The sequence below is a fragment of the Dromaius novaehollandiae genome, chromosome 14 (assembly GCF_036370855.1).
Source record: "Dromaius novaehollandiae isolate bDroNov1 chromosome 14, bDroNov1.hap1, whole genome shotgun sequence".
Lineage (NCBI taxonomy): Eukaryota > Metazoa > Chordata > Aves > Casuariiformes > Dromaiidae > Dromaius > Dromaius novaehollandiae.
In genome coordinates this window covers 11,378,039-11,405,710 of record NC_088111.1, presented here as the reverse complement: position 1 = coordinate 11,405,710, position 27,672 = coordinate 11,378,039, and the positions used below count along the sequence as shown (strand labels likewise).

Genomic DNA, 27,672 nt, shown 5'->3' with positions numbered 1-27,672 from the left:
ATTTTTAGATAAAAGCAGCAAGGCATGCATGCAGTTAAGTTCAAGATTCTGGCTAGCTCACTTTCAACAGAAGAGTGAATTTTTGTATCTGGAAAGATAATGAATATGGAATCTCTAAGTTTCCTAAGGAAGTAGCATGTGTATCCCAAGTCGTCATCACTCATCTACCCAGCACAGCTATGGCTCGAGCACAATTTGAGTACTGGGCATTTTAGAATGAAACGAAGGTAACAACTCAATTAAGAGGTCAGTTATTCCCGGTAACAGCAGTATTACGGTATGCTCCACGGCTGAGTCAGACAAGGCCTGATTCTTCCACCAGTCTGTAGAATGCTCCCTTTTGAGCTATTAGTTTTTCCGGAGTATCAAATTCAGCTACCCAACCGTTTTCCAGGACTAAAATCCTGTGAATGTTAAAACAGAAATGTAAGCCTGGAGATACACCAACAACCGTAATAAAGTTATTTCTACTTATTTCTAAAATAAATCTCAATATTAGCTTGGTGTTCAACCAAGCTTCCAACAGCTTTTCAGCTGGGAAACAGGTGTGGGGTAGAAATAGGTTTCTGATGAGTGACTGTTCAATTACTGAGTCGGTGAAAGGAGAGGCTTTTGGCAACTGTGACTGGAGCAAACTTTGTGAACATACTTTGGCTTTGTGATTTTAAGATGAAGCAAAGAGCTGTAGCCATGGTTTAGCTTTCAGTGGGGAGAAAAAGGGTATGATACAGTGTGAAATGCATCATATGGGCATAAACAATCTCTGATTAGCCTCTTGGTGCCTAGCTGATGATAACTCCTAGCTAAGATAGCTCCTAGGATGTAAAGCAAAGCTTTGCAGGTTAAACAAGAAAAGGACAGAAGTAGAATTGCTGTTTGTTAGCACTGTGTGGCTTGTCTAGTTCACACAAGCTGCTTCTGTCTTCTTTCCTCTTTGGGAAACTGAAGATGTGTTTACCTGTCGCAGTCCATGATGGTGTTTACACGGTGAGCTATAGTTAACACTGTACTCTCTTTGAACTGAGTCCTCAGGGTGGCCTGAATCTGAAGATCAGTTTCTAGATCTACAGCTGATGTAGCCTCATCCAGAACCAGGATTTTGGCTTTCTGGAGAAGTGCTCTGGCCAGACAAACCAGCTGCTTCTGACCAGTGCTGCAAATGAGAAGAAGGGTGGTAAACTGAGAGTGGCAGTCGATTTTCTCTGGGGTTAGAACTCACGATTGGTTTGAAAACAGTATGAAATGGTGATTGTTCCCTTTTCCTGAAGGGGTGATTGAGGCTGGGTGGCACCACAGATAAGTGTGAAACAACCTAAGAAAATGAAGGGCGGGTATTACTGTAGGACCCAGCAGATTCGGATTTTGAGTGGGATTCCAGTGAGTGAAGCACTGCACAAGCACAAAGTCACCACAGTGATTCAGTCTGAAAGGTCTTCCAGTCAGTGTTTTTTGATGTGTTTTTATGCTGCTAAATAGGACAATCGTGCAGTGACTTGCTGTCTGGGTGCTATTCCTTTGTTTTGATAATTTAGACTCCTTGCCCTGCTGCTTATACGCCCTTGTAGCCCAGGGGCTAGCACTGCCCTGCCTTTGTCTTTCTGCAAATAAGGTACCTCAGGTTTTCCCCTTGGTCAGTGCACTTATATTCCAACTGATCTGGCAAATCTGCGATGAAGTTCTTGAGCTGAGTCAGTTCCAAAGCTGTCCAGATGTCTGCATCAGTGTATTGGTTAAGGGGGTCAAGATTTGTTCTTAGAGAGCCAGAAAACAAAACTGGATCCTGAGTACAGAAAGCACAAACAACTCTTAAAATGAATTACAGAAACGAGCTCTCTGGTTCTCTCTGCTGGGTGAAATCTGTGGCTAGTGTTACACTGAATGGGAGACCAGCAGAGCATAGAAGTTATTTACAGATTTGAAATTTCTGATGTCCTTTATCTCACAGTGACTTTCTAAACCTTTCCTATGTGTTAAGACTTGTAGTACTGCTTAAACATTCTGGAAATTAATTTCATACCTGGGGGATCACAGTTATCTTGGTTCTGAGGTCATGGAGACCTACTTGAGCAATATCTAGTCCATCAATTAGGATCTCTCCTTCCGCAGCTTCTACTAATCGCAGCAATCCAACAGCAAGAGTAGATTTCCCAGCTCCTGTTCTCCCAGTTATACCAATCTGTGAGTAAAATGGAAAGCTTCTGTTATTGATGTTGATCGTTTTCCACTGTTGTACAGACCTGTCATACGGTTCTTAGCTGATGTACGAACTTTGAAAAGAGAGCATGACATGGTTCAAATCTTGAAGGTTGTTCAGGACTCATGTTGCCTAGGGATATATTCTTAAAGGGAATCATTTTACAGTTTGTAACTGTTGTATATGAAGAAGGAATCATGAAAGCTTTTGAGAAGAATAACTAGTATACTTGCCAACTAGAACGAAGTCTTGATGCGGCACTAGATTTAAAAAATGAAATTCCTTTACAGAAGCTCTGCTAACCCTCTGCAAAGTGAAATTTTACTCAGAAGAAGGTTTAATGCATACAGGAAACTCTGCCTTACTCTAGGAGAGGCGTACAGGGTGATAAATGGAAAAGGGCTCATACCTTACCATAGCTTTCATGCTTATAAACTATTACCTTGGTGTATGGCAGGGACTGTACTTGCCCAGATCTGATCATTGCAAAGCACCATTCACACTTGTAGCTCTTATGAAACAAATGGCTTTGTTTACCTTCTCTTGCCCATTGATTGTTAGACTGACATGCTTCAGTGCTAACTCCAAATTTGGCCTGTATCGCAAACTATAGTTTCTGAATTCAATTCTTCCTTCAGTGAGCCAAGCCTGATCTTGAGGTTTGCCATTGAGAGTCCAGGGTGCCTAGACAGATGAAAATAAACAGCAGTGTATAAATCTGATTTAAGTTACCAAAACAAGTGGCCAAACTGAAATGGGAGACTTAAGAAGATATCTGTGCAAAATTCCTCCAGATTTCTTTACTGTTTCCAAAAGAGAAAAAAGTCTAACTTTCATAATCCAAATTTTGACTTTGTTACTTTGTTCAAAGGTTAGATCATCCTAATTGAAAACGAGGATAAGCATTTGTTCACGTGTCGGAGTCCTCACACTGTAAGTGCTTCAATAAAAAAAGATTTATACACTCCTGCAAACGGGACTGTGAACATCTGCGTTAGTAGGATTTCAGGTCAGTATGTGGAGAAATAATAATTTTAATGATTACAGAACATAAAAATGATTGCACTGGAGATTCTTAGTGGCTAAAAGGCTATCTAGCAGCCATCAGTTATCACAGAGTTGCATCTGAACTGGCACAATAAATACATACTCCAAATATGGGTAGAAAATATAGCTCATTCCATGGGTGTTACCAAGTGAAGCTGGCTTAAGGAAATATGATGATCAGAGGTTATAAAACAAGCCTAGTTAGCTGGATGAAAAACAAATGCTGCGGTTCTTTAAAGGAAACATAACTGGCCTTTCAGAAAGGAAAAACTAGGGGGAGTTGTCTAGATGGAACAGCAAAGTTACTCATTTGGTTTGTAGAGAGATGTTCACCTCCCCTGGTAAGACCAATAGCTGGTTAGCTACCTCTTTAGGAGTCCTCAAGTATTCTCTCACTCTCTCCACAGAAACAATGTTGTTTTCTATTTCTGTCCAGGAGCGCACCATCCAGTTCAAAACACCAGTTATCTAGCAGAAAGAAACAGAAGCATTAGGACAGAGAAAATGACTGTTGATTTGTGCTCAAAAGGTAGCTGGTACTTTGTCATGGTATTTATTTATAAAGACCTCATCAGCTAATTACTTGAGAAATCATTTCTTAGAAGGCTAAGAAATAATCACGGGCCTCGTGAAAGTTTGTAAAGCTGTATGGAAAAAGCCTGGCCAGCTTCCCCTATAGTTTCTTCTAAGCAAGTTTATAGAGAATGAAAAGTTACTACCTGACTCAGGCGCTTAAAGATAGTGCGACTGTTTCTTAGACCATTGCATAGTTTGTCTATAAGCACATAAGACAGACAGCAAAGACCACACTTCAGTTGTTCAGAGCTCGCTATATAAACTCAAGTATGAGTTCACATGCAGGAGGAAAAAGACAGCTGCTGCATGGATTTATCAGGTTCATTCTCTCTAACGGGCCATGTTCTCAGGAGGCTCTGGATTTCAACAATGATAGTAGTTTAGATTAGATTACTAGATTAAGTTTTTTAAAACTAGAAGAGTATTCATGCTTTATCACTTTGGTCTTCTACCTCTTTTACTATTACTTAGAAGAATAAAGGCAGTTACATGTACCCTTGGAAGGTGATTTCAGTCCTACAGAGAAGAAAAAACTTTACAAATGTAGTCATATTTTAGAGTTTTGGAACTTTACACTTGCTTTTGACACATGGCATTACTTCCATGTTGAGTTACCTGAAGAGCATATGAAATAGAAAAGCCAGCAGTTCCTGGACTAAGACGTGTTCTGCCAATTGCTGCAAATAGTGCTGCAAACAGCACAACGCCATTGCCTAGAAATTCCAGGTTTGTAGCAAGCCATCTGCAAGGGAAGAACAGTACAGAGCTGTTGCTGACTGCCCTCTTCTTTCCTCCCCACAGCATCTGTGATTACTTTGTAAAACACTTGTGGAACTGTAGGTATATAGGGTGCTCAGCGAAGCCGTTACCACCCTATGGCTGCTTATCCAGCCGTCCCATAGCTCATGGAGGGCTCCAGTCTGTCCAGACATGCTGGCCTGGGGTCTCCATTAGGGCCTTTGGGGTGGCGGCAGCCAGCACACTGGGGTTTGCATGAATTGGTCTGACATCTCTTGCTCTTTCTGGTACTTCTCACCTGTTCAGTGACTGACAGCTGGTGGTTCCACTGTCTGATGGGTTTGCTGCAGGCCTCGTGGCCTCTGTCACGCAATCATGGGCCTCACCAGGCATGTACCAGATTCCTGCATTTTGGGCACAGGATCATATCTCTAGCTAAGTGGCAGGGTGTGTGTGTGTGTGCGCACAGCAGCCACACAGCAAAGATGAGAGCATACTGGTTGTGTGCTGGGCACAATGCAGTGTGACACTGTAAGAGGCTATCCTGTCACTAGGACACTGTGCACCACTGTCTCATCTTCCATGTCTCTCTCTCCAAGCCTCGAAAGCAGTGAATTTCCACTCACTAGGGCCATGAGATTAAACCATGCTTTCCTCTACAATGCTGCAGCTTTGTACCTGTCAGCAACGGCTCCAGGGAAACATGTTCTCTGATTCTCATCCACTCGGGAATTGCTTTTCAAAATAAATCTCTCCTGGTCCTTGTAAGCACGGATCACGCTGCTCCCTTGAAAGGTTTCTGAAATGTGGGAATAGATGGGGGATCGGCTGGCAGCCTCCAGGCGTCTCAGCTGGCAGGAGGTGATGACGTAGAAGTGCTGGTACAAAGGGAAATGAAAGAGGAAGTGAGTAGCAGGTTTATGCCTCTGCGCAGCTGCTCCACAGAAAATATCAATAGGGCTCAACAAGCGCAGCAATACACAGCATCCTAATGCTACAAAACCTAGCTTAGGGGCAGCAGATGCCCTTAAAAGGTGATTGCAGTGCTTCTGCCTGATATGTGCTGTTTGACCTTCATTAAGAATACCACATGGTTGGTTAATGCAGGGAAGCCAGGGTACTGTAAACTCTCAAAGCCTCTAAGCTTGCACTTATCCTTTGTTGGATGGAGAATGGAGGAGTAATTTCACCCTTTAGTTGCCCTTCCCTTATGTTCAGTCCTACCCAGCAAAGCACGTGAGGTTTCAGACCCCAGTCTTGCTTGGCATACACGTTTATAGTAAGAAGGAACATAGGAATTCTGGGGGAAATGAAAAATGCCTTTGGTCTCGATATGATTTCATTTATGTTAATGGGAACAGGGAGCATAGCTCCAGGTGGGACCTGATTTGGACATCAGAAAAACACAAGCCTCTTTGAGGTCTCTGGGATGCTTCGGAGGGCTCAGGTGATATAGGAAGAGTCGCTGATGTTCTTTTTGCTCACATGCAACTGGAGATGATGAAACTAGTTTTTGCATGTCTTGGCCCCTAAGAAATGGGGAGGAGGCTTTCTGCAGGGACGTGGCCATGCTGCTTCAGCCTCTTCTGTCTGTGTATCTATATGAACTCCTACCTGGAATACAGCATACAGCACAGTCAAGGGCACTATGGCCATTGCTGCCATAGGTGTAGCCACTATAATCACAAGATAGATCTCCAGCAAGTTGAACAAGAATCCAAGCAAGGACTTCAGCTTGTCTGGGATGACAGAATCAATAGCATCGATTTCTTTGGAGAAGCGGTTCAGCAAGTTCCCAATGGGCGTCTGCTCAAAGAAGATCATGGGGGATCTAGCGACGCTCCTCAGCAGCTGCCGAAACAGCTTGTGTGATGCTAACACGCCACCTAGAAGGACTGCTGCTGTGGAGACGAATCTGCTGAGGGCTGTAATTTTAAAAATAATAATTAATGTGTCTGAACTTGGAGTTCCCCTTTGACAAAAATGACAATTTTCACTGGTGAAAGGAAGCGACTTTGTACTGTGGTAGCAATTAAGCCTTAGAGTTGCATGTTCTCTTTCTGCAAGGTAGCTCCAGAGGGGCATAAGAGCCTGAAAACAAGACTGGTGGGGGCCAGAGATTCAACAACTTGCATATACAGGGCAGAAACCCTTCATTCTTTGCAGAATGAGCTAGACTAGAATTACTTTGAGTTACTCGAAGTCTTCTGTGTGGATGGCACCTTAGGTCTCCTACCTACACATTCACTGTTAGCACAAGGAGGGTACCAAAACCATTCCGCTCTTCTCAATTTGTTCAAAGCTTTTGCAAACTTTTGCCATTTGGGCTGATATTTTCCCAGATTTGATTTCAGCCCTAAAACAGGTGATTCTTTAAGTGTGACCAAAAGAATTGTAGACACTTTTATTTTCAAGGGAAAGTTTTAAAGAAATGTAAAATTCCCCAATTTTTTCTTTCTTTACATCCAAAAGACCTAAACCAAGATTTAGTTCAATATGGAGAGCAGCCATCATTGGCACTTTGATATGATTTGTTTATATTGGGGGAATGAGATGGGATAAGGGAGAGAAAGATCAGTAGAAATGGTGGATACAATGGGGCAGAATGGAAAAACAAGGAAGTTGTCGTTCTTCCACTGGTGGATTTTTCTAGGGTCTCAGGCCATATAACTCCAACAGGCAGAAGTGCAAGAGGAAGACACTGTTCATCGTGGTCTACTGAAATGCACAGAACACTTCTGGCGCACCGCAAAGTGGAGTTTCAGGCAGTAACACTGGAAATATTGTTCAGATCCCTCTCTGTGCATCAGAGCCTGTAGTTTTAGGTCCCATGCCAAACCCTTAGGGCCAGTGCCAAGAGACCAGGAGGCTAAGAGCCTGTGGGCATGCACTTGTTTATATTCTAAGAAAACATCCTGGATATGGGAAAGGGAGATGCAAACACACAGAAGAATTAGGTGAGCAAGTTCAACAAACCTTGAATGACTCCTAGTGCACCAAAGACTCCAACCCTGAGCTCTGTGTGCTGCTGTGTTCCGTTGTGAGCAGGGTCGTCTGTCCACATGCTGAGCCAATAACCACGAGAAAATGACACAGTTTGCTGACATGTGAACAACAGAATGATGTACAAACACAGCAAGGAGCCTGTTGCCCTCAGGTACGCCACATAAATTGAAATATTAACCTGGAGTGAAACAATTAGGTGAATAAAGGGGATAGAAGGAGGGGTGGGAATGATCAAGTTTGTCAGCAAGGAACACCAGCTCTGAAACAAGGAATGATTTATTATGGCACATCTACTCTGTTGTGGGCCATAGCAACTGTGTTAATTCTCTTTTTGTTTTCCTGCTGGATGAATAATGAAATTGTATTTAAATAAATCTATGATGCTAACCAGTGATCGTAATCAACAGCTGCATGTTGGTTCCATTAGGCTTTGTTACTGCTGGAGTGAATGTAAGGCTTTCCTTAAGCCGGGCCGTCATTTACATCCATTGTCAGCGTGAGTGATAATTTGCATGTATCCCACTGACTGCTTTTGTGAGCGACTGCTGACCAGTAGAAGTGAGAGGATCCCAGTCTGGCTAATAACATACTTTCCTAGGGGAGGATCAGCCCCCTTATCTCTTTGGAGTGTCAGACTTTCTGTTCTCATCGCTTCTCTGTTGCAGTGTGTAGTCTCAGCTATTCTTGTCCTCCTCATGTTTTATCACTGCTACGATGTGTCCTGCATCCACAACTCATCCATGCCTAACTCCTCTTAGCTGGAATCCTGCCTCTGCTTGTCTTCCATAGTACCCTCCTTGCCTCAGCCCTTTCAGGTGCTCCCCTTGGATGAGACAAGAACATTGACGTGCCCCTTCCCAGTAGCCTCAAGATCCAACGTTACAAGTCCCTCTCTTCCCTGCCTTTGTCTCCTGCCACTATCTCACCCTGACTACCTCAGTGCGCCTTCCCTCTTCAGCTCAACTCCTGAATCAGTATCTTGCTTCTCAAGTAATCATAAATTATTCTTTCCTCCCTCACTTCCACAACATTCTCTCTGCAATTTATGTACCTTACTCTTGTTTTGTAACTACCACTTAGGCTGGGACATGACAGGAGATACAGTTTGCGTGGAAGGTGCTATATAAAATAACGATGAAATTACTTTGCCTCAGTTATAGGGCTAACTTGTACAGCTCAGCTGACTTCCCTGGAGTTTCACTGGTTTGCCTCAGGCAGAGAGGTGACCCACCTATCATGAGTGGGTCAGTAATAAGCCCATGATACAAGTCTTCGCTGTTACAGGAAAGTGCTGCGCTTACCCTGCCGCGTTGAGCTTTCTCTTCCTTGGTTAATCTTCCTTTGGCAGCTGCAGCGGGGGTACAGTCTTGACTTACAGGAATGGTCTCCCTTTCCGTCACACAAGACTTGACTGAACTGTCACTTCATAAAGCAAACAAAACTCCTTTTGAATTTTAGCCAAGGCAATGAGGATTTTAAAGCCTTTTTAGATCCAGGGAATCCCACCACCACATGTGTGTCTTTGAGGACAGAGGATCCTTCCCCCTGGGAGCATGTGAGAACACTTCCTGTATTGGGAATGTGGCACTCCCAGAGTTGAAAGGGGTATGGGAACCAGGGGAATTAGACAACCTTACCCATTCACCCCTATATCCATGCCTATTTTTAGGACTGTGGTTTTTGGTGTCCTCCAGAGTGACCAAGAGCATTGTTCATGTTTATCACAGGCACTGGGATCTGTCAAGTGTAGCTATAATCAGATGGAGGCTCTGAGCATTCACTAGCTGTGACTGACATGAAATGAGTCAGACCTTGCAGCCCCACTGGGAACTGAACAGCAACCAAATACACCAATATGCCTTGTACCTGAGTTCTGGGAGGAGTTACAGCTCCTTGTGAAACACAGAGAAAATGTTATTTCGCATCCATATTCAAGAGCAGTTCTCTGCCTAGTCTTGTGTTTTCCTTGTTTGCTCATTTACAAACTGATCCCAAACCTGTATCACACTTAGTAAGAGTCTTCACAGAGTCTTCTATGGGCTTTTGGAGGAAGTCCTTTGGTGCCTGAGAGAGCTTCAAGCTTACCTACAGAGCTTCTCCTGCGATGGATCATTTCCAGAAGTGATGGTGCCTTTGGTGTCTCCTACAGCTGTGAAATAAGTGCACTTTTTCTCTCTAAATGCTTTACATTCCCATTTTGTCCTGTATAACCATGAGAGATTGGTAATATGGAGGAAAGATTCATTATAAAGAATTGTTTCTAAAGTTAGAAATAATCTCTGTGAGGCTTTAAGAATGGCACATATAGTGGGTAATTATATTAACAGCATGATTGTTGTCCATTAAGATGGAACTGTTTACAGAAGAACCAATTTTGGAGTGATGAGTCAGCTAATTTGACAGGGATATTTTTTCCACACAAAATGATAACTTACTGCAATGGAATCTATCTCTGCTTTAAATGTCCTTAATAGAACAAATCTAAAACTGGCTTTTCCAGTTTTGTTCTATTTTTCCCTCTTCCTAACTGAACAGCAGCAGACCTCTAGTTCTTTAATGTTAAGTATAACATTAAGAAGGAAACAAGTGACTGATCAGACTGGGAAAAATGGTTCCAATTGATTTGGGTTACCTGATAAACCAGAGCCTGCTTTCTCTTCTGCAGTAATGTGTGAATGAAGAAATTCTGCAAAAGCCCCATTTCTCTGTAGAAGTTCTTGGTAAGAACCAACTTCTGAGATCGTTCCATCCACCAGCACAACAATATTGTCCACTTGGGGCAAAATGTTGATTGTGTGAGTCACCAGCACACGGGTCTACTTGAATCAAGAGAGAACAGTTACAATTGCTCTGGCATTTCACTGCTCACTCGAGCTGTTGCAGTCAGCTGTCTTCTGAAGAAAGATGCATACTTGGTGTGAGGCTGTAACTTTTGTGTATGCTATGTGTAGCAAACATATACATATATAAAACAACATTTCTGTGATCTCTTCCTATCGCTTCTGAGCATCTCTTTGATGAACTTTAACTTCACAGCATCATAGTATGGGTTTGTGCCTGTTTTGAAAGTGCAGAACTTGTGAGCAGAGGGGTGAACCACCTGGCTTGTGTCACAAAGTATAAAAGAGCAAGCATAGGAACTAAAGTCTGAAGTCCCAGACTACCACCCACTGTGTGGAAGAACCTTTTGCCTGGCTCACTGACCAGTTCCACATTGTTGATTCTACCCAGACTGAAGCTCTTAACTGGATTTATGTTAATCAGAGATTGTGTCACATTTATTGTCACCATTGTCAATATTTCAGAGTCAAATCTGTGTCTCACAACATCATCAGCCTGAATGGAGTTACAGTGAAGTTCCTTTTCATCTAAATTTTGAAGCATATTTGCACAAGTACTTACATGTAGGAAAGAACATAAGAAAAATATTTTTCCTCAGATAAGAAATGGGCATGTTCTGTATTTCTAGTATATTATCAGTCTTTGAGTACATGTTAAGTCTGATACCTGCTCTTTGCTAGTCTTTCCATATTTCAATATAGTGATTACGTGCTGATGCTTGCAACCAATCTATATGTGAAGAGAAAGATATTTGTAATCACAGAAGTTTCTGCTTTAATTGGGCTTTCCAATGAAAAAAATACCTTACATGAAGTATTTGTAGGATCCCTTCTGCCTGGGCACAGATTAGATTTATGATTTTTTTTTTTTTTAAACTAACTACTACCCTCTACCCTCCTGAAACAAGTAAAGCACAGCCTAGAAATGAGAAGCTGCATGCAAACTCCTGCCTTTAATGCAATGCTCTGACAATTTATGTCAAGAAACAAACGGAGCTGGCCTATCTTCTCTTCTCATGCATGCACATTTAAGATTCAAATTGCTTGACAGCAGAGAAATACCAAGGAATAGCAAAAAAAACCCAAAGCTGCAAAGAAGAAAGGAAGAGAAGAATTTAAGATGGATCTTAAGACCAGATTTTAAGTGATGAACGTTTGGGTAATGAAAATTGTGAAGGCCCCACTGAAGTATTATTCGAAAGTAATGGGATGAGACATTATGATGAGACATGATGAGCTGGAAGAGATCAGAGAGATTTTCCTAACTGTACTAGAAGTAAATCCCAAAGAGGGAGAAAAATAATGTTGACAGAAGAACAAAGAGCTCTAAACTTGCTGTAGAAATAAGGCTGGCACTAGGCATGTGGTTTGAGCGAGGATGCAGGAAGTCTTCCAGCAGAACCTAACTTTCCAGTCTTCCTCTTCTCTAGGTGAGATTCACTGTGCAACTTCCATGTGGTATGTGCATTGCAGGGGTCACCCATTCCACTTCCACTGTTGCTAATGGTAGTGCCCGATGCCACCAGCAAAAAAAATAACTTTGGGAGTCTTTGATGGACTGAGTACCCCACCTCATGAGAAGCATTTGAGGGGACCTGATGATTAGATACAGTTTTACTATCTTTTATCATTTAGAATTTATGATATACCTTGTCCTTCAGTAGGCCATTGGGTCCAAGAACATGTTCAAAAATATGCTGTCTAACGTGGGCATCAACAGCTGAGAGAGGGTCATCCAGCAGGTAAATGGAAGCCTTCCGGTACACGGCACGAGCGAGATTCACTCTTTGTTTCTGCCCTCCAGATATATTAATCCCCTGTAAAAATATATTGACACTGTTTATTCCAAAGTTACATCATCTTTGCCAACCCTTGCCTACATTTTACACTGAGGTTTTATGGCTTCCTTATGTTTAAATCAGTGTTACTCTCTCCAAAAAGGGTCCCTGAGATACTAAGGCAGTAACAGCTTCACTTGCAACTCCACTGACCTGCAAAAGAAGACCCAAGAATGACCTGGAGATGTTTATTTCATCTTTACCATCTCTCATATCTCTGGCTACCTTAACTGTCAGGTGGTGAGCTTCAGAGTCTGTTAAGTCACGATTTTTCAGAAATTCTTGAGCACCTCCCTCCTGCAAATTTAGTCCTTTCAACAGGTGTTTCAAGCAGGACACCGTAAGTTGTAGCGCCTCATGGAAAAGTTGGCCAAAATATAAAACTGGGCCAGCACCTTCTCTCCTATTTCACTCTTCCGCCCTGCAGGGAAGCTCTCCAAATCAGCTTGAAGTGCACAAGCATCAATAACTCTACTGAACCATATTTCATCCATCTCTTTCCCAAAGAGAATGTTATCTTCCACTGAAGCATTTTGTATCCAAGCTTGCTGAGGAACATAAGCGACTGTGCCCTGTAAAAATAGAAATGGAAGAATGTTACCAATGTCCTTTTCATAAGCTAAACTTGAAGAGTTTTACATACAGTGGGAGTGTGTCTTTGAAGAAAAGACCTCTCAGTTAGCTTTACAGAAGTTTGGTATGATAAATGAGACTGAGGAATGACTATCACCATTGACAGTTCTCAGAGTACTTTGCAGCAGAGAAGAAATGAGGTACAAGCAGGTGAAGTGCCCTACCAGGATACCATTTCAGCTCGGTGTCAGAGTGGGAAATGGGACTGGATCTCCAAAGTCCTGCTCCAGTTCCCATTCCCAAAGGCCAGGCTCCTCTAAGAGGTCTTAGGCACCTTCAGATGAATAAATGCAGGCTGCTACATCACAGCCTTTGCCAAAGTTTAGCAGTAGACTAAACAGGTTTTCATCAAGGAGATGATGCCTTGGGTAATACCTTATTGTTCCTGAAGACGGCCTAATCACAAGCAAATGCTCAGGGGAAGACTCACCTTCATGGTCACATAGCCATCTGTATTTTCCATCTCGCCAAGTAATGCTGACAGCAAGGAGGACTTTCCAGCACCCACTTGGCCAACTACAGCAAGCAAGGAGCCTCGATGCACAGTGAGATCTATCCTACAAAGAAAACACCCCCCCCTCTGCCCAGTTAGTCTCTTACCAGCTTTCAGATGTGCCTTCTGAAAAGAAAATAAGCAAAATTCTTGCTATTGTCTTGTTACAATAAAATTGTACCAACCTCCCCCCCCCCCAGTTTCATACTTTAGGCGTTAGTTACACAGAGTTACTCTTTCTGTCACGCTGACTTTTTGCAGCAGCTCAGGAGTTATCCCTTCAAAGGCATCTTCAACCAGAAATCCTTCAACCATAGCCTCATCTTGCTTTTTCCTGATGGGTTTCAAACCCAGCTCCAAGGCCCAGATCCCCATTCTGGAGATAGGCTAGCGCAAAGCACTGGATGCAAAACATTCTGAACATCAGTGCTTTGCAACAATTTTTCTTTTCTGAAACTGCAATACTTTTTGAAATAAGCATGTAGTGACATCATATATAATATTTGTATACAACTATTTCCACTTTTTGACTTAAATTACTGTATTTTCATATTTGGACAAGAAAATTCTGTAAACAGTCCCCATATATTTAGCCAACGTCCAGATGCAGGCACCCTCCCATTTCTGTGCCCCCATTAAGACAGGCATAAAAGCAAGATTAATTTTTGTCTGATTTTATAATTTCAGAATTCAGTGTTAAATATGAAGCAAACTCAAATCACAAGTGTCTAGATATTCCACACTGCTTTCACTTATGGCCTTGAAGAATTATTTCATTCAGCATGCAACCTGGCCTTTAGAAGTGAGATGATTAAGGGTAAGTCTATACCTTCTAAGACAAGGAGAAGTTTCCTTGCTCCAGCTAAAAGTCCCATTCCTTATGGTGATGCTTGCTTGCACTAAAATAGGAGAAGAAGTAGAATTAATGTATTTTCAAAGGTAAGTACAGAAATATCCCTATTTATGTGACTTTACTTTTCAGTGTGTACTTATATGTACAAAATAAGATGAACCTTATGTCCCAGAAGAAGGAGTTAATTATCAGGGCATTGATGGTTAGAAATGAATAGGCCTGAGAGAGAAAATGATGGCAAGTGGCAAATGGTTTTCCCTCTCGACTATGTAAGCACTCTAACAAAAGCTACAGCCTCTGTAGGACAATAATGCTAATGCAAAAGCTCACCCTGGTCAGAAGTGTTTCTGCTTGAGCTCTCAGGATTCAGTTCTTCCAGATTCAGAAAAGCTGCTAAGCGGTTTAAAGAAACTTTGGCCTGAAATAAAGAAACACAGGAAACAATAGGATTTAGAATTAGAAAGGTAGCTAGAACTCCAGGTAAAGACTCAATCTGAAGACCTGTTGACTAGGTGCTATGTTGCAGATGCTGTAACCTCAGATGGATAAATGTAGCGCTTCCCTATACTAATTGCTTTTTTTCCCCACCTTGCTCAGCAAAAACACATGTTCTTCCAAGTGTTTTCTCTTCTGTTTAGGTGCTTGAAATTGGTGCTTTTTTTTCCCCAAATTCATTTTTCAATACTTTCCAGTGGTTGTTTCTGTTAATGAAGAGTCATGATAGTCCTCTTGGGGAGCAAGAGGGAAATGCAGTTTCCCAATTTCTCCACAAGTATTTTTGCTTTTCTCTCTGGCCTCGTCTAACAGGATTTCTTTTGAGCTCCCAGGGAGCTTTTGCCCCATCTGTTCTGATTTCTGTAATTAAAAATGGTGCTGGAAGCACTTCTGAGATGAAATGCTGCTGATATAGGACTAAGAAGGAATTAATGCTTTTAAAAGACAGCTCAGGCACAGACGTTGCCCAACGAAAAAAGCATTAGCCCCAGCCTCACACCACAGGACATTAATATGGCCCCAAAAGACTGAAGAGTTGCTGTTAGTGACTATTTTGTTAATACATGGAGCCTTTCTGAAAAACAGTACCTCAAAGTACCTGTACAGCTGCAAATCCTTGCTCTTCACTGTTTCACGACAGCAATTAAATAGCTGGCCTGAAGTTGAATACCATAAGAAATACCTACCTTTTACCTTTTAATAGTAATATGTAAAAAAAACAGTTATGGCGAAAGAAAGAAACATAGCCTGCAATTCACCTGGACTGCAGCATTTATGGAGAATGGCAGGAAGGAGTGTGCAGTGTTGAGAATGTTGATCAGGGTTAAAGATACAAAAGCTTTCTGAGCATCCAGGATGTGTGTGTTGTCCACCAGGCTGTAGACAGCGAACATGACAAATGCAATCTGCAAGGAAGCAAAGAAAAAGCAAATCATTTGCTTCAGACAGGGAAGAGAATGCTTCAAGGGTGGCAGGTCCCTTCCTGAAGACTCTGGAACCCATTCAATCGAAGCCAGGGTATCAGCCATATACATGATGCCACTGTCCAGCAAATATCAGAGGCAAAGGTCTTGCATGCTGGTGACAAAACCAGCAATCTGATCACTTGACATTTGTTCTGCTTTAAGGAAGTTTTGGTGCTGCAACTATGGCAAGGTCACTGGCACAACTAATTCCCCATTGAACCGCAAGAACAGCAAGTGCAAAAGTGACTTGTGCAGACACTGACAGTGCCATAAACTGGGTGCAGTTGGTGGTCTCCAGGTGGTTCATGCAAGGCAGGGTCAGTCTGCCTGAAACACACCACCAGACCAGGCGACTGTCCATTGAACTGTTAGGACAATGTAAATGTCTGTATGGCTGATTCCTCTGGGGCTAGCTCCTCCTGTGAGACCACCAGACCTTCTGGGCAGACATTATCTATAGCCGTCCAACAGGAAAAACCTGTCCAGACAGAACCACAAAGAGAAGTAGAAATAATAGCAGCATGTGTTCTAGGTTGGAAGGTGAACCACTCACCAGGAAAGTTGATGAATGGAAGGAAGCTAAAGATGCTGAGAGGAGAATCTGAGATCTTCTTAGGGCCCAAAGTTCTTGCTTCCGGATATCAAGCACTTTCTCCATGAAGATGTTCTCCCAGCCATAGAGTTTGATTACTTTAATGTCACTGAGAATGGCATTGGTGAGTTTGGCCCTCTCATCTTTATAATTCATCTGGGCCTCCTGTAATAAATGTTTATGAACATCGTTTAATAGGGTGAGTGTTTAACTGTGCAATTATTCTGTAAAAAACACCTTAATCTTGCCTATGAATTCTAAACAAATTTCCTTGCAGTTGAGCTGTGTATACCCTTTTCCTTACAAATCTTCCAGGCTGGCAAATATTTGGCTTTTCATCTTCAGAGTTTAATTTTACTGGAAGTTTAAAAAAGAAAAAAAAACAGAAAAGGTGGGCAGACACAAAGTGAAAGATTGAATGTGAAGAAAAGCTTACTCTAAACCTCAAGAAACTTTATAGGCTTTGAATCCTACTATTGACAGTCCTTCTGGCAGTCACAGTCAGTATGGAAAATAAATATTAAGCTATTATGCATTAGTGATCCACTTCAGTACAATACCTTCTGTTACAACATGCCTACTGTAATCACCAGGTTTTGATTTGTTTTGTAGTCTTGGGTTCCACGTGATCCTTTCCTGGGAAAGCATGGCAGCCTTTAGCTTTTGAATCCCAGCATATTTCACATTAGTAAAACACTTCTCATTTTTATGAAGCAAAATATACCTGAAATTGACTCCTTTTCTTCGTGATCACAAAATTCAGTGGCAAAAGAAGAAGAAATACAGCAATTGAAGTCAAGGCAGAAGGCCCAATAAGCTGCCAGGAGAGAAAACGAAAGAAGAACTATTGGTGATTGCTAGAAACAACTGTCTTCTACTCCTCCTTGCTCACCTTCCTTCTCATTTGAAGCTTCTGCCTGACACCTCTCATGCCTATGGTTTTCCTCTAATCTACCCTTTGCCTTTCTTGGGAGTTGTGCTCCCTAATCACTGGGGATTGCTAACTCCCGAGGCAGGGTAGCTCCTGTCATCGTGCTCTGCTGAATTTATTTGCTTCCCTTTTAGAAACAAGATTAGGGCTGAAAGGGATCCAGAAACACTCTTGAGATTCAAGTCATTTTTTTCTTCCCACCTGTTCTTGGATGCGTTAAGGAGGACATCTTGTGGCTGGCATAAGTCAGTCACCCAAATCAGGTTTTGTTTAAAACAAAAGCAGACCCTCGACAAAATATTCTTGCAGCATAAATAGCTTGCCTGAATTTACATCAACGAGTGAGATGAAATGACAGCATTTTACTGTGCCATGTACACCTGGACAGCTCTTGGATACCAGGGTTCACAATGATTGTGGCTGTGGGCCAATATAAAGAGCTTGTTTTTCCTGGTTTAGCTGCAACCCTTGGCAGATTATTTCAGTTTGGTAGAGAGGTGAGTGCTGGTATACAGAGACAAAAAAAGGTGTTCGCTACACATAAGGTCTGTAAATGCTAGCAAATGAAGTATTAATTATTCCTAAATAAGGGAGAGAAAGATGTAAAGCAATCTGTAAATTACTACTGAAAAATCTCACGTAGCTCCACTATATGCAACAACATTCAGCTTGTCACCATCGCTAGAAAGGGATTAGAAAGGGATGATGAACTTTCAGCAGTCTATGTCATGGCTGCTAATCTATCTTCCAAGCCTGTAGGATCCTGCCAGGTACAAGGCATGGCCGATCCTAGTTAACATAGGAAGGTCTCAAAGGCCTCTGGAAAGCTACTGTCTTTGTAGCACTCATACTTCCATTTGGTGTGCAACCAGGAAAAAACAGGGCCTGAGAAATAGGGCTCTGTTCTGCCGAGAAAATGCCAAGAAACTAAGAAAACTAAGGGAAAAAAATGAACTTTTAGACTACCAGCCTTTATTCTAATTTAGGTTTTGCTCTCTCCTTGCTAAACTCCTTGATACCTATGAAATTTAACGTTTCCCATACTCTTTCAATATCATATGACCTTGCTTCAAACTATTCCGTTGATCTTGTGGTAATCAGACCTCAGGATGAAGTCCCTCAAGTTGTTATTTCAGACCATTCTCATTTATGCTTTGTAACTATGCTGACAAGCTGGAACTGAACTTGCAACCTGCTGTGGGCCACCCTATTTTGTTTGAAAAGACAGCTGAGAAAAGATCTGATGGCAGAAGTTTATCAGTAAGCTCAGAACAATCACACTTGCTGTCTTTGCCTAAAAGAGACTGAATGCTGAATACAGAGGTAAAAGGATGAAGTAAGCATCAGAAAAGGATTCTATACTGAAAAAAAATCTTCTAATAATACATGTGAATCCACCACGCTACAGAGCTAAGAATAATATGACAATTTCTAGTTGTTCAGATCAGCAAAACTCTAAGCAGAATTTTGAAAACTCCTCTTTCCTTTGATGTCAAGAATAGAAACAGATTGATAGGTACTCTCATCATATTTTACCTGCCACAGGAAGACAAAACAGATGATAATCCGAATAGGAGCAAGCCAGGTCCCGTTAAAATAGATGATGAGATCCATTAGCTTTTGGACATCAACAGATACCAGATTAACAATTTCACCTACTGTTGCTGCTTTTCTTGATGCATTTGACATGACTAGAATCTAGACAGGGTGGAGAGGAAAGACATAGTCAAACAACAGCTTTTGATCTGAGAATCAAACAAGTTTCTTTTCCTTATAAAGAAAGGAGAAGATGGAAAAAATGTCAAATCCTAGGTACTGAAAACACACTATTGCCTGGGATATGTGACTTCACTTTAGAATGAAGATTATATTCCTTCTGACAATGAATGAAAAGCCCCAACCATAATCTACAGCATAAGAAATCTTAAGTTGCTTTCTCCTTTTTTTTTTTTTGTTTTTTTTCCTTCAGAGGTAAGATTTGAAAAACAAATAGTAAAATACCTCCCACATGCTGTTCAGAGATGCATATAGCACAGAACTATATGCTAAAAGTAGTTCTCTAGTAACATCTTCCTTGATATTGTTAAGAATTAGTACCAACAATGTCATAATGATTAATGTAGGGCTTAGAAAAAAATGAAGCTGAAAGGGAAGCTGCAGACTCACCTTCCTGTACACAAGCCCTGTTACTGCAGTTTTTAGCCTCAACCCCAGAACAAGACACATGTACATGTATCGTTGTTCAAACAGAGTCTGGAGACAAGCTAATAGGAACATAGTGAAGGCATAGAAATAACCATGCCAGTTAGGGGCTTCTTGGTCTTCAATGAACTCCAGGAAAAGGCTGCAAGACAGGAGCAAAGTGTCAATGAACCCATGTAGAACTCATGAAATATCAGACACACAGAAATGCAGAAATTTCAGGGATTATTCTGTATTCGCTCTGGCTGAACTTTGTCAGCAAAAGAGCAGAAGAGTGGGACAGACTGCTAATATCCTGTGTCTACAACATCCTGATTTTAAACCTGTAGCCACTGTTGGTTTTGGAGCAATCTCAGATCTCATCATCTTCCCCTCAGGGGTGACCTCATTTTCAGTGTTAAGGATGGCTCCTAATTGTATGAATTTGTCAGAAATAGGCAAATTGGGAGCCATAATCTAAGGGAGCCAGTGACATTCCAGAACTTCATTTAACCTTTATGACTGACAAGTGATTCTGGCCTTGAACATATACTGTAATGTGTTGTACCAACACAGTCCACAAAGCAGAAAGACAGCTGACTAAACAAGCTACTTGAGATGTATAGGATGCACAACTGTGCTCTTTATAATTAGTCAGAGATCACAGAGCCTTAAGACTACAGTGAGTGGCTGACAGCCCATGTGATATGATGTGATATGTAGAACGATCCAAGAACTGACATTCCTGGTCTAGTCAAGTTGCCAAAAGACTTGGAGCAATGGGCCCTTTCCATTGTCAGAACAGAGCCATGAGAAAAATGTGCACAGCTTTGGCCAGTGATGGCTTTTTCTCATTGAATTGACTGTAGGTTTAGTACAAATGATAATTGAGCTCCTTTCATCAGCACTACGAAATTTCTAATTTAAGTTTCTGTGTGTCAGTCTCTGTGGGTGCTGTTAGACACATATCTGTGTGAGCTCATGCATACAGCAGTCTTATACGTGTGGTATTTCCTTTTGGAAATACATTCTAAATTTGCACGTACCTCAGTAACTTTGGGATGGAAAACAAGAAGACATCACAGATAACTAAGCTGAGGGTGCCAAGAAGGAAATAGGTTCCAAACATGCTCCAAAAAGCTTTCAGTAAGGGCCCATTCTGACTCTGCTCTGATTGCAGTAGGACCTGGGTCTCTTCAGCTTCTGCTAAGCCAGTTTCACTCTTCTGACTCCTTTTAAATGTTATGGACTCCATTTTTCTAGAGAAGAAAACATGAAGAAGGCTAGCTGTAACTGGAGAAAGCTTGAGGATCTTGTGCTTTCATTGTTAAATATCCCACACTGTGTCTTATGTCATGTCCAGTATAAATGCACATGAAAAAATGATCCCTCTTGCAAAGAATTTAAAGCTCCAACTTCCAGGAATTAAAGCATGTTCTTCAGCAGATTTCAATACTTAAAATCTGCTTTTGCACAAAGGAACTCACTTACTGAGTACTCACTCACTAAGGAGTAGTGACCCCCAAGTTTTCATAGCAGAGAGTTACTCAGATTATTTTACACAGACTATACTTTTCCTTGTTCAATTGACAAATAATTCAGAGGGAATGAACCTTCCAACCATTCCCTCATCCAGACAGGAAACACCTAGCAGATGTGAAGTTCAGACATGCATATGTGCTGAAGCAATCTGTATGGCACTCTGCAGGGAATGGAGGGGATGAAAGCATCTGTTCTGAGATGGCGTGTCAGCACCTGTGTATCTTACTTGTTCTGAATCATCTAGAAGAGAGAGAGAAACTGCCCACTTGAGTGCATGCCATACTCTCTAGACTAAGTACTTACTGCTTGGTTCTGCTACGATACTTTTTCCATTCTCTTTCAATCCGGGCAACAATTTCTTCTGAGGAGTTCTCTTTCCTCACTGACCACAGGTCATCCACCCCCAAGGATTGCTGATAGCCTTTCCAGACAAGCCTGGAGAACACAGAGACTGCTGTAACCTAAGCGCAGAAGGATTTGTTTGTGCGTGTAGCATATTCAAAACAGATGGGCTTTAAGTTAGTGGGTCGAGAGAGCTGCTTACATAAAATGTTATTTAGGAACACACTTTCCCAGAATCAACATGAATATTCAGGAACAGCAGTTTTGTTTCAAACCCATATGCTGTCTCGTGCCAACATAACTGTCATTTGCAAGTGAGCCCTAATTATATTTTACATTGTACTGAGATTTGCGGCGTGAGCAATGGGAGACAGAGTGTTGTTTAGCATATTCTGTCGCTCGGTGAAACATAGGCTAGGCCTTATCATTGCCGACAATCAGGCCCAGAGTATGTAATCATTTTCCTCCTGAATGCAAAGCAGCAGGGTGGGCCAGTGTCCCCCTCTGACATCTCCTCTCTGCCCAGCATTTGTCACAGGAAGGTCTGGCAGGCAGATGGGGCTGTGGGTGGTGTACACTGATCATTTTACATTACTGAGGTCTTTCAGGATTGGGAGGGCACTGGAGGGGTAGCTGGAAGCGGGGAGAGAATTATCTAGAATTGCAAAGTCAACTTTCAAATTTGTGCTTTAAACTATTTTCAAAAAAATAACTGAATTTGTGTAACTTGATCTTTTGGGAATTCCTCAGGTCTTCAGAGAAAGAATTTAAATCCTCACTAGGCAAGCTAATTTTTGAGCTGAGATATTTGCTGCTGGCTCTCATCTACAGCCTCTCTTACCCTAACTGTTTTTATCTGATATTCTAGAAAAAAGATGTTGTCTTCTGTGTTTTCTTACCCAGAGAACCACCAGTATGTGATTTTGGAAAGAAAAGAGGTGTTGGCTTCTGGACACTGATTCTGATGGGAGGAAAAACATGGATGATATTTATATATAGAAATGGGTACACATCAGATAAATACAATCCCCTTTCCACAGGAAAAGCAATCAAAAAGCAACACAATCCCCATAAACCCCCCCATACAAGGTGAATGTATTGTGGAGGATCAGTGTGATCAGGAGAGTTTGGTGAATTAGACTTTGAATGACGCCTAAGATGGAGGAGGAAAGAATCTCACTCTTCACACCCAAAGACATTCATTTTCTGAAGCACAGAGCTCTGCCCTACTCATACCTCATACAAGATAACAACGTTGGTGCTTTTGTGCTTGCTTTGTGCCCAGCCAACTCAGGAGTGAACCAGAAGGGGTTTATTAGCCTTGTTAGTTTTGCTAGTGCTGGTAGAAGTGGGAAAACTGGAGAAGCAGGAAAAAGCAGTGGCAAACTGGTAGGCGAACTGGGGAGATATGAAGAGCGGCATGGGGAGTGTTAGGTAGCAAAAAATTGGGAAACAGATTGGGCTACGGCACTCCCAGGAGGGCAAAGAACCCACCACATTAATAGCAAGTACAGGTGTTCTGAGAATAAATTGGTTCAATCAAAACAAGCAGTTAAACTGCTTGTTACTTTTAAAAATGTTGTCCTTTATACAGAACGATGCATTTTACATCTCCCAGATAATCATGTTCCTGCATTCGCAGAAATTTAAATTCCTGTTTGGACAATAAATCAATGCATTATGAAAAGCCGTTATACTTACAGTGCTGTTGACAGCTTTCGAGAAGAAGGGAGGGTGGTCAACTAAACAGAACAACACAAGTTCTCCTAGCACCAGGCTAACATAAAGGTAAGTTGTAACATGGTGGAAAGGGTCTTCCAGGAAGCCCTATGAAACAGAATACTGTTGAGATTGAGGTAAAGAATGTGAAATCAGTGGAGAAAGATGACATCTCATATTCTATAAGCCATAAACTCAGAGTTTTGGTTCAAAGCATGAGTATATTTTCTATAGCTGCATTTATTTAAACTGTAGTTATGCAGAACTACTTAAATGGAAAACTTTAAATGGAAAATTACCCAAATAATACCAAGTAATACTTAGTATTATTACCCAAATAATACTAAGTAAGTATAATATACCAAGATATTTATGCTGATACAAAATCTGCGATGAGGCCTGTTTTTAGTGACAGTATTTACATTCATTTTGCTTTTATTCACATATGAAGTCAGCTGAGCTCTCAGAAAACAACACTCTATCTAGATTGATAGGGATAACATGGATTAGAGATGACCAAGAATCATCAACTGTTCTTCTCAGCAAGTATCTTGAGAGGAATTTAGTTGTCCACCTCACAATCAATGAGGCAAAAAGAGCCATACTGTTTAGAGACTTCATACCCCTGCATGTTAGAAATACATGATTTCACTTACTCTTTCTAGGGCATGTTGGATTTTGGAACTAAGCATCACGACTGCAGACAGGAACGTGAGCAGCCAGTAAATCAGCAAGATGCCTGAAGACTGGGTGCCCACCATTCTTTCTGCCTGGGTAAGGAACATTGCAAGCATCTGAGAGGGAATGAGAAATATGTCCAAATAAGTAGCTGGTAATGGAAAGCCAAACACCATTATCAAATTAATTGACATACAGAGCAAAATAAATTAGTTTTTTTGCCCAAACATTTCAAGATGCTCAGAGCTGAACTATTGTTCCTAAAAGGCTAAAGATGAAAGGCATGTGCAATTTTGCACTCAAGAACGTAGGTACTGAAAGGGCAAGCAATACAAACAACTACAAGCAGGCCAAGAGGCTGGGAGGATCAGGGCTGTGAAGACACAGTGATAGAAGGGGAGAAGAGGCACTCAGCTGAACAGGAAACCCATTTCGTTCATTGAGATACCAACCACGCTACATCACGTACTGTGGCTGTGAGAAACTGGATCTTATCCTCTTATTGTGAGATCTCTTCCTAATCACTACTGCTGCCTCAGTTCCTGCGAGGTACACTCTACCCACAGGGCTGTATATAACATAGCCGTACACCCAGTGGTCCTGCCCCAGCTCCAAACCGTTGCCACTTCATACAGCAGAAGCTCACAAAGCGTGCCTCCGGCCTGCAAAGGCGTCACAGCAGCTTCTATTCCCCATTAGCCATCTTTGCACTCAAAGATACTGAGAAATAAAAGCAAGATCTACCCCAGGAGGGCTAAGCTGGGCCACATACAGACAAAACAAAGGAAGAATTACCATCGTAATCCCCAGTACTGCAGGGGTAATGAAGACTGCTGGAGCCCACGGGATTCCTTGGTTTATTTTCCCCAGCATGAAGAAGACATTAGAAAAGCACAGTATTACAAGGATGAATCCAAGGACCTGGGGCAGAGACAGCAAACACACGTTGGAATGGACTGAAATGGTGAGGGAATGGTCTACCAAACCCAGTGCTCCAAGCAGCCTGGGCTGTAAGACTGGAGAGGTGGGAGGGCTGGTTGGGGATAGAGAGTAAATGTTGAAGCAAACACAGAGACGGATTGCCAGGAAAGAGTTGATGATTTAGAAAAATTAAATTCTATATCAAAGTTGCCATAATGTTAGGATCAAACCCCAGCTTGCCCTTACCATTTTACTTTTGAAGATGTGGGACATCCTAATATAGCTTTTGTTTTTGTGTCGAAGATACAAGTAGTAGAATGGAAAACAGATCCAAAGATAGGCACAGGGGATCCAAGGAACAACTGTGTTCTCGAAGCACCAGGTAAATCTGGGGGTGTTTGTATACCACGTCTGGTTCCAGTCCTGCCACAGAATCAACACAGAAGTGAAACAGTAAGCCAAAGAATGCACAGTTTCGACAGCTAATATATGTTGCTAATGCTACACTGAGATCTACTATAATGTTAGAGGAACTCGATTTAGAGTTTTAAACATAAAAAAACATTTGGCCATAGAGGGGCTGGGGGAAGAACAGCAAGGTGTCATAGGTGAAGGAGGGAGGGCTCAGCAGTAGCATTTTGGAGGGAGTAGAAGTGGAACGAGAGAGAGAAAAAAGGTTGGAAAGTCAAAGACACTAAAGAAAAGACATCATGTGTCAAAAATAGGGAAAAAATGGTAACATGTAATAAAATATTCAATGTGGAATGAGATAAAATAATTGTGGAATCAGAAAGATTATGGCCAGTTGGGAACTGCCCACATCAGAGTGGTCAGTAAGGAACGATTGGTGAAGCACAGAGCTTAGGAGGAAAGAAGTGTCCTAGTGCATAAACTGCGTTTCCTTGGTTGTATTTATAATCAATTTATAATCTTTTTGACTGATCCTAACAAGCAGTTTAAATACTACTAACTAACAATGCAACAACTGCAGATGAACAAGTGAAAAAAAAGACTCAAGATAAATGACTTAAATAAATTAATAGCAAAGGCTCCATCCTGATAGATCTAAGGGACCAAATAATCTCCAAGACTGTGAGGGACCTTCGTGAGAACCAAGTATTTCAGAGGGGTCAGTGCCACTCAGCTGCAATAATCAGGCTCTGCTCAACTTGTTAACACTCCCAGGTTTTGGTGCTTGTGAAACTATAAGGCCCAAAGATGGAAAGAGCTGCAAGGCAGAATAACATGGCCCAAATCTCCAAACTTGTGTTGCCAAAGGAATAGTCCTGAATGATCTGTTGGCATCCAAGTAACAATGACCTGTTTTTTCAGAGGTACTTCATGTGTCTACAGCTCTCCCTGACTCCAAAGCAACTTGCATCCATGCTGTGTTTCTGAAAAGTGTGTGTCTTTTCCTTAGGTGCTCCAAAAGTAATCTAAAGCCAGTGTATAAGCAGCCAGCTGGGGAAATCTTGGCCTACACTTCTCAGTTCTGCCTGGTGCAGAAAGTTGGACCGGTGCTGACCATAGAAATGGTTCAGCAGGGTTTTTTTCTGGGTTATGGCACATGGCAGAAATTGAAGTTATGGCAGACTCCAAGCAAGTACTCGAATGACTGAAGTTATAATTTTGCTGCCTTACTGAATGTATAGACCTAGACCTAACTCTGTAATAAAGTGTCTAGTAAGTGTCTACAGTGTATATTTAGACTGCTTCCCTGTCTTGGTCCTTGATCCTGTGGGTAAATTTGTTCCAGCTTTGAGTAAAAGAAGATATTTTTTCTTTGACAGCTTGCTGAGGTGGTTTGAGTACTTAAATCCTTTTGGAGGACACTGAGAACAGGATGCAAGGCAAAGCAAGGCCAGGGGATAGGAACTTCTTGATGAAAAGCAGCAGCAGATAATGGCTTACAATTATGGCAGTTTATTAACCTTGAGGAAGAAGCTCCATGTGAGTCTGGATTGATCAACTCATTTCAGCCCTTTCAAAGATATTTCTGTACCGGGCCATTCAGCAGCCATTTTCTGAAGACAATAAAAGGCCTAAAGCGTATTTCAATATCCTCGGCGGCACAGTCCCACACAACCCACATCAAATTTACTTTAACTGGGAAAAGCGGGCACTTCCTTCGCACGTAGCCCAGGCGCGAGTGCAGAGGCCAGGCCAGGAGGCGCCGGCTCTGGGGAGGGGGCTGCTCTCCCCCACAACCGGAGCTGCCCCCCAGCGGGTCCGGGGCCGGGCAAGGCGGCGGAGGAGCCGCTCAGGGTGGGCCCCACGCGGCCCCACGGCAGCCAAGCCTGGCCGGGCCGAGCGGCGCGGGGGCGGCGGGGCTGGCCGCCCCCAGGCAGGGAGAAGGTCCCGGCGGCGCTCACTCACCCAGAGCCCCGCAGAGCCGGCGCGGGAGCCGCAGAGCCCGCCGCCCGCCGCCATGCCGCGCCTGGGGCAGCACCGCCGGCGTCTGCGGGTGCGTGTGGGGGCCCCGGCGCCTCAGTGCAGGGCGGCGCGGCAGCCGTCGCCCTTCGCCCCCGGCCCCTGCTGACCGCCCGGGCAGCCGCCTGGGCTGGGCCAGAGGCGGGTTGGAGGAGCCCGGCCCCCCGCGGCCATGTTTCCCGCACAGCCGGAGCCCACTGGCAGAGGCGATGGAAACAGGGGCGGGAGGGCTCGCTGGAAAATGGCCGCGAGCTGTGTTCCCGCCTGGCGTGCGGAAACCCCAGGCCAAGGCAGAGGGAGGCAGAAGCCCCCCACCACTCCCGCGCGGCGGCCCTGGCTGGGGGTTGTCGGTGTCCGGGTTCAGGCGCCGTCACTTTGCGCAGAAAGGTCCCCCGGGGACGGCGAGGCAAAGGGCAGCGGCGCTCAAACACGGCCTCTGGCGCGGGGCGGGTAAATGATTGTCCCTGGGTCGATAGCAGGGAGGGCAGGGCACGGCGAGGGCAGGGAGCGCAGCTACAGCGCGGCTGGGCCGTGGGCTGCGTCTTGCTGGCGGAGGTGGGCTGCGAGGCTTTTCTACAAACTGTTCGGGTTTGTTTCGTCATTCTGGAATAGCAGTTCACTGAAGCTGAACTCCCTCCTAGGAGAGGGCTGCTCTCAG

At 42.9% G+C, this 27,672-nt stretch overlaps 1 protein-coding gene across 3 annotated transcripts; it reads right to left on the bottom strand.

Annotated features, from left to right (window-relative positions):
* Positions 1-239: 239 nt before the first annotated feature.
* Positions 240-27,395, bottom strand: ABCC6 (ATP binding cassette subfamily C member 6). 3 transcript variants are annotated; one of them, XM_026096428.2, is made up of 31 exons: positions 26,961-27,395; positions 24,831-25,007; positions 24,459-24,584; positions 23,642-23,779; positions 22,968-23,093; positions 22,166-22,227; positions 21,228-21,359; positions 20,429-20,641; positions 19,368-19,545; positions 18,738-18,899; positions 16,995-17,087; positions 16,232-16,435; positions 15,472-15,618; positions 14,549-14,636; positions 14,195-14,264; positions 13,303-13,429; positions 12,635-12,811; positions 12,051-12,218; positions 10,194-10,377; positions 9,647-9,710; positions 8,863-8,983; positions 7,532-7,739; positions 6,170-6,480; positions 5,234-5,433; positions 4,433-4,559; positions 3,608-3,709; positions 2,732-2,878; positions 2,018-2,176; positions 1,614-1,780; positions 959-1,153; positions 240-404 (listed from the first exon to the last, which is right to left on the bottom strand). In XM_026096428.2, exons 1-31 carry the CDS (start codon positions 27,012-27,014, stop codon positions 296-298), a joined length of 4,536 nt encoding a protein of 1,511 aa, XP_025952213.2. In that variant the 5' UTR covers positions 27,015-27,395; the 3' UTR covers positions 240-295. The 3 variants fall into 3 exon arrangements, with proteins under 3 accessions (XP_025952213.2, XP_064376409.1, XP_064376408.1); XM_064520339.1 differs by lacking the exon at positions 26,961-27,395 and adding an exon at positions 26,516-26,611; XM_064520338.1 differs by lacking the exon at positions 24,459-24,584 and having other exon boundaries at positions 26,961-27,394.
* Positions 27,396-27,672: the final 277 nt, after the last annotated feature.

What these genes read in the sequence shown, in the direction of transcription:
- ABCC6 (XM_026096428.2), bottom strand. Translation starts at nt 27,014, where the DNA reads ATGGCGGCGGGCGGCGGGCTCTGCGGCTCCCGCGCCGGCTCTGCGGGG. An exon ending in ACTTCTCCTTGTCTTAGAAG is followed by an intron (nt 13,430 to 14,194) that starts GTATAGACTTAC and finishes TTTTCTTTGTAG; the next exon opens with GATAGATCTCACTGTGCATC. An exon ending in ACCATCATGGACTGCGACAG is followed by an intron (nt 405 to 958) that starts GTAAACACATCT and finishes TAACATTCACAG; the next exon opens with GATTTTAGTCCTGGAAAACG.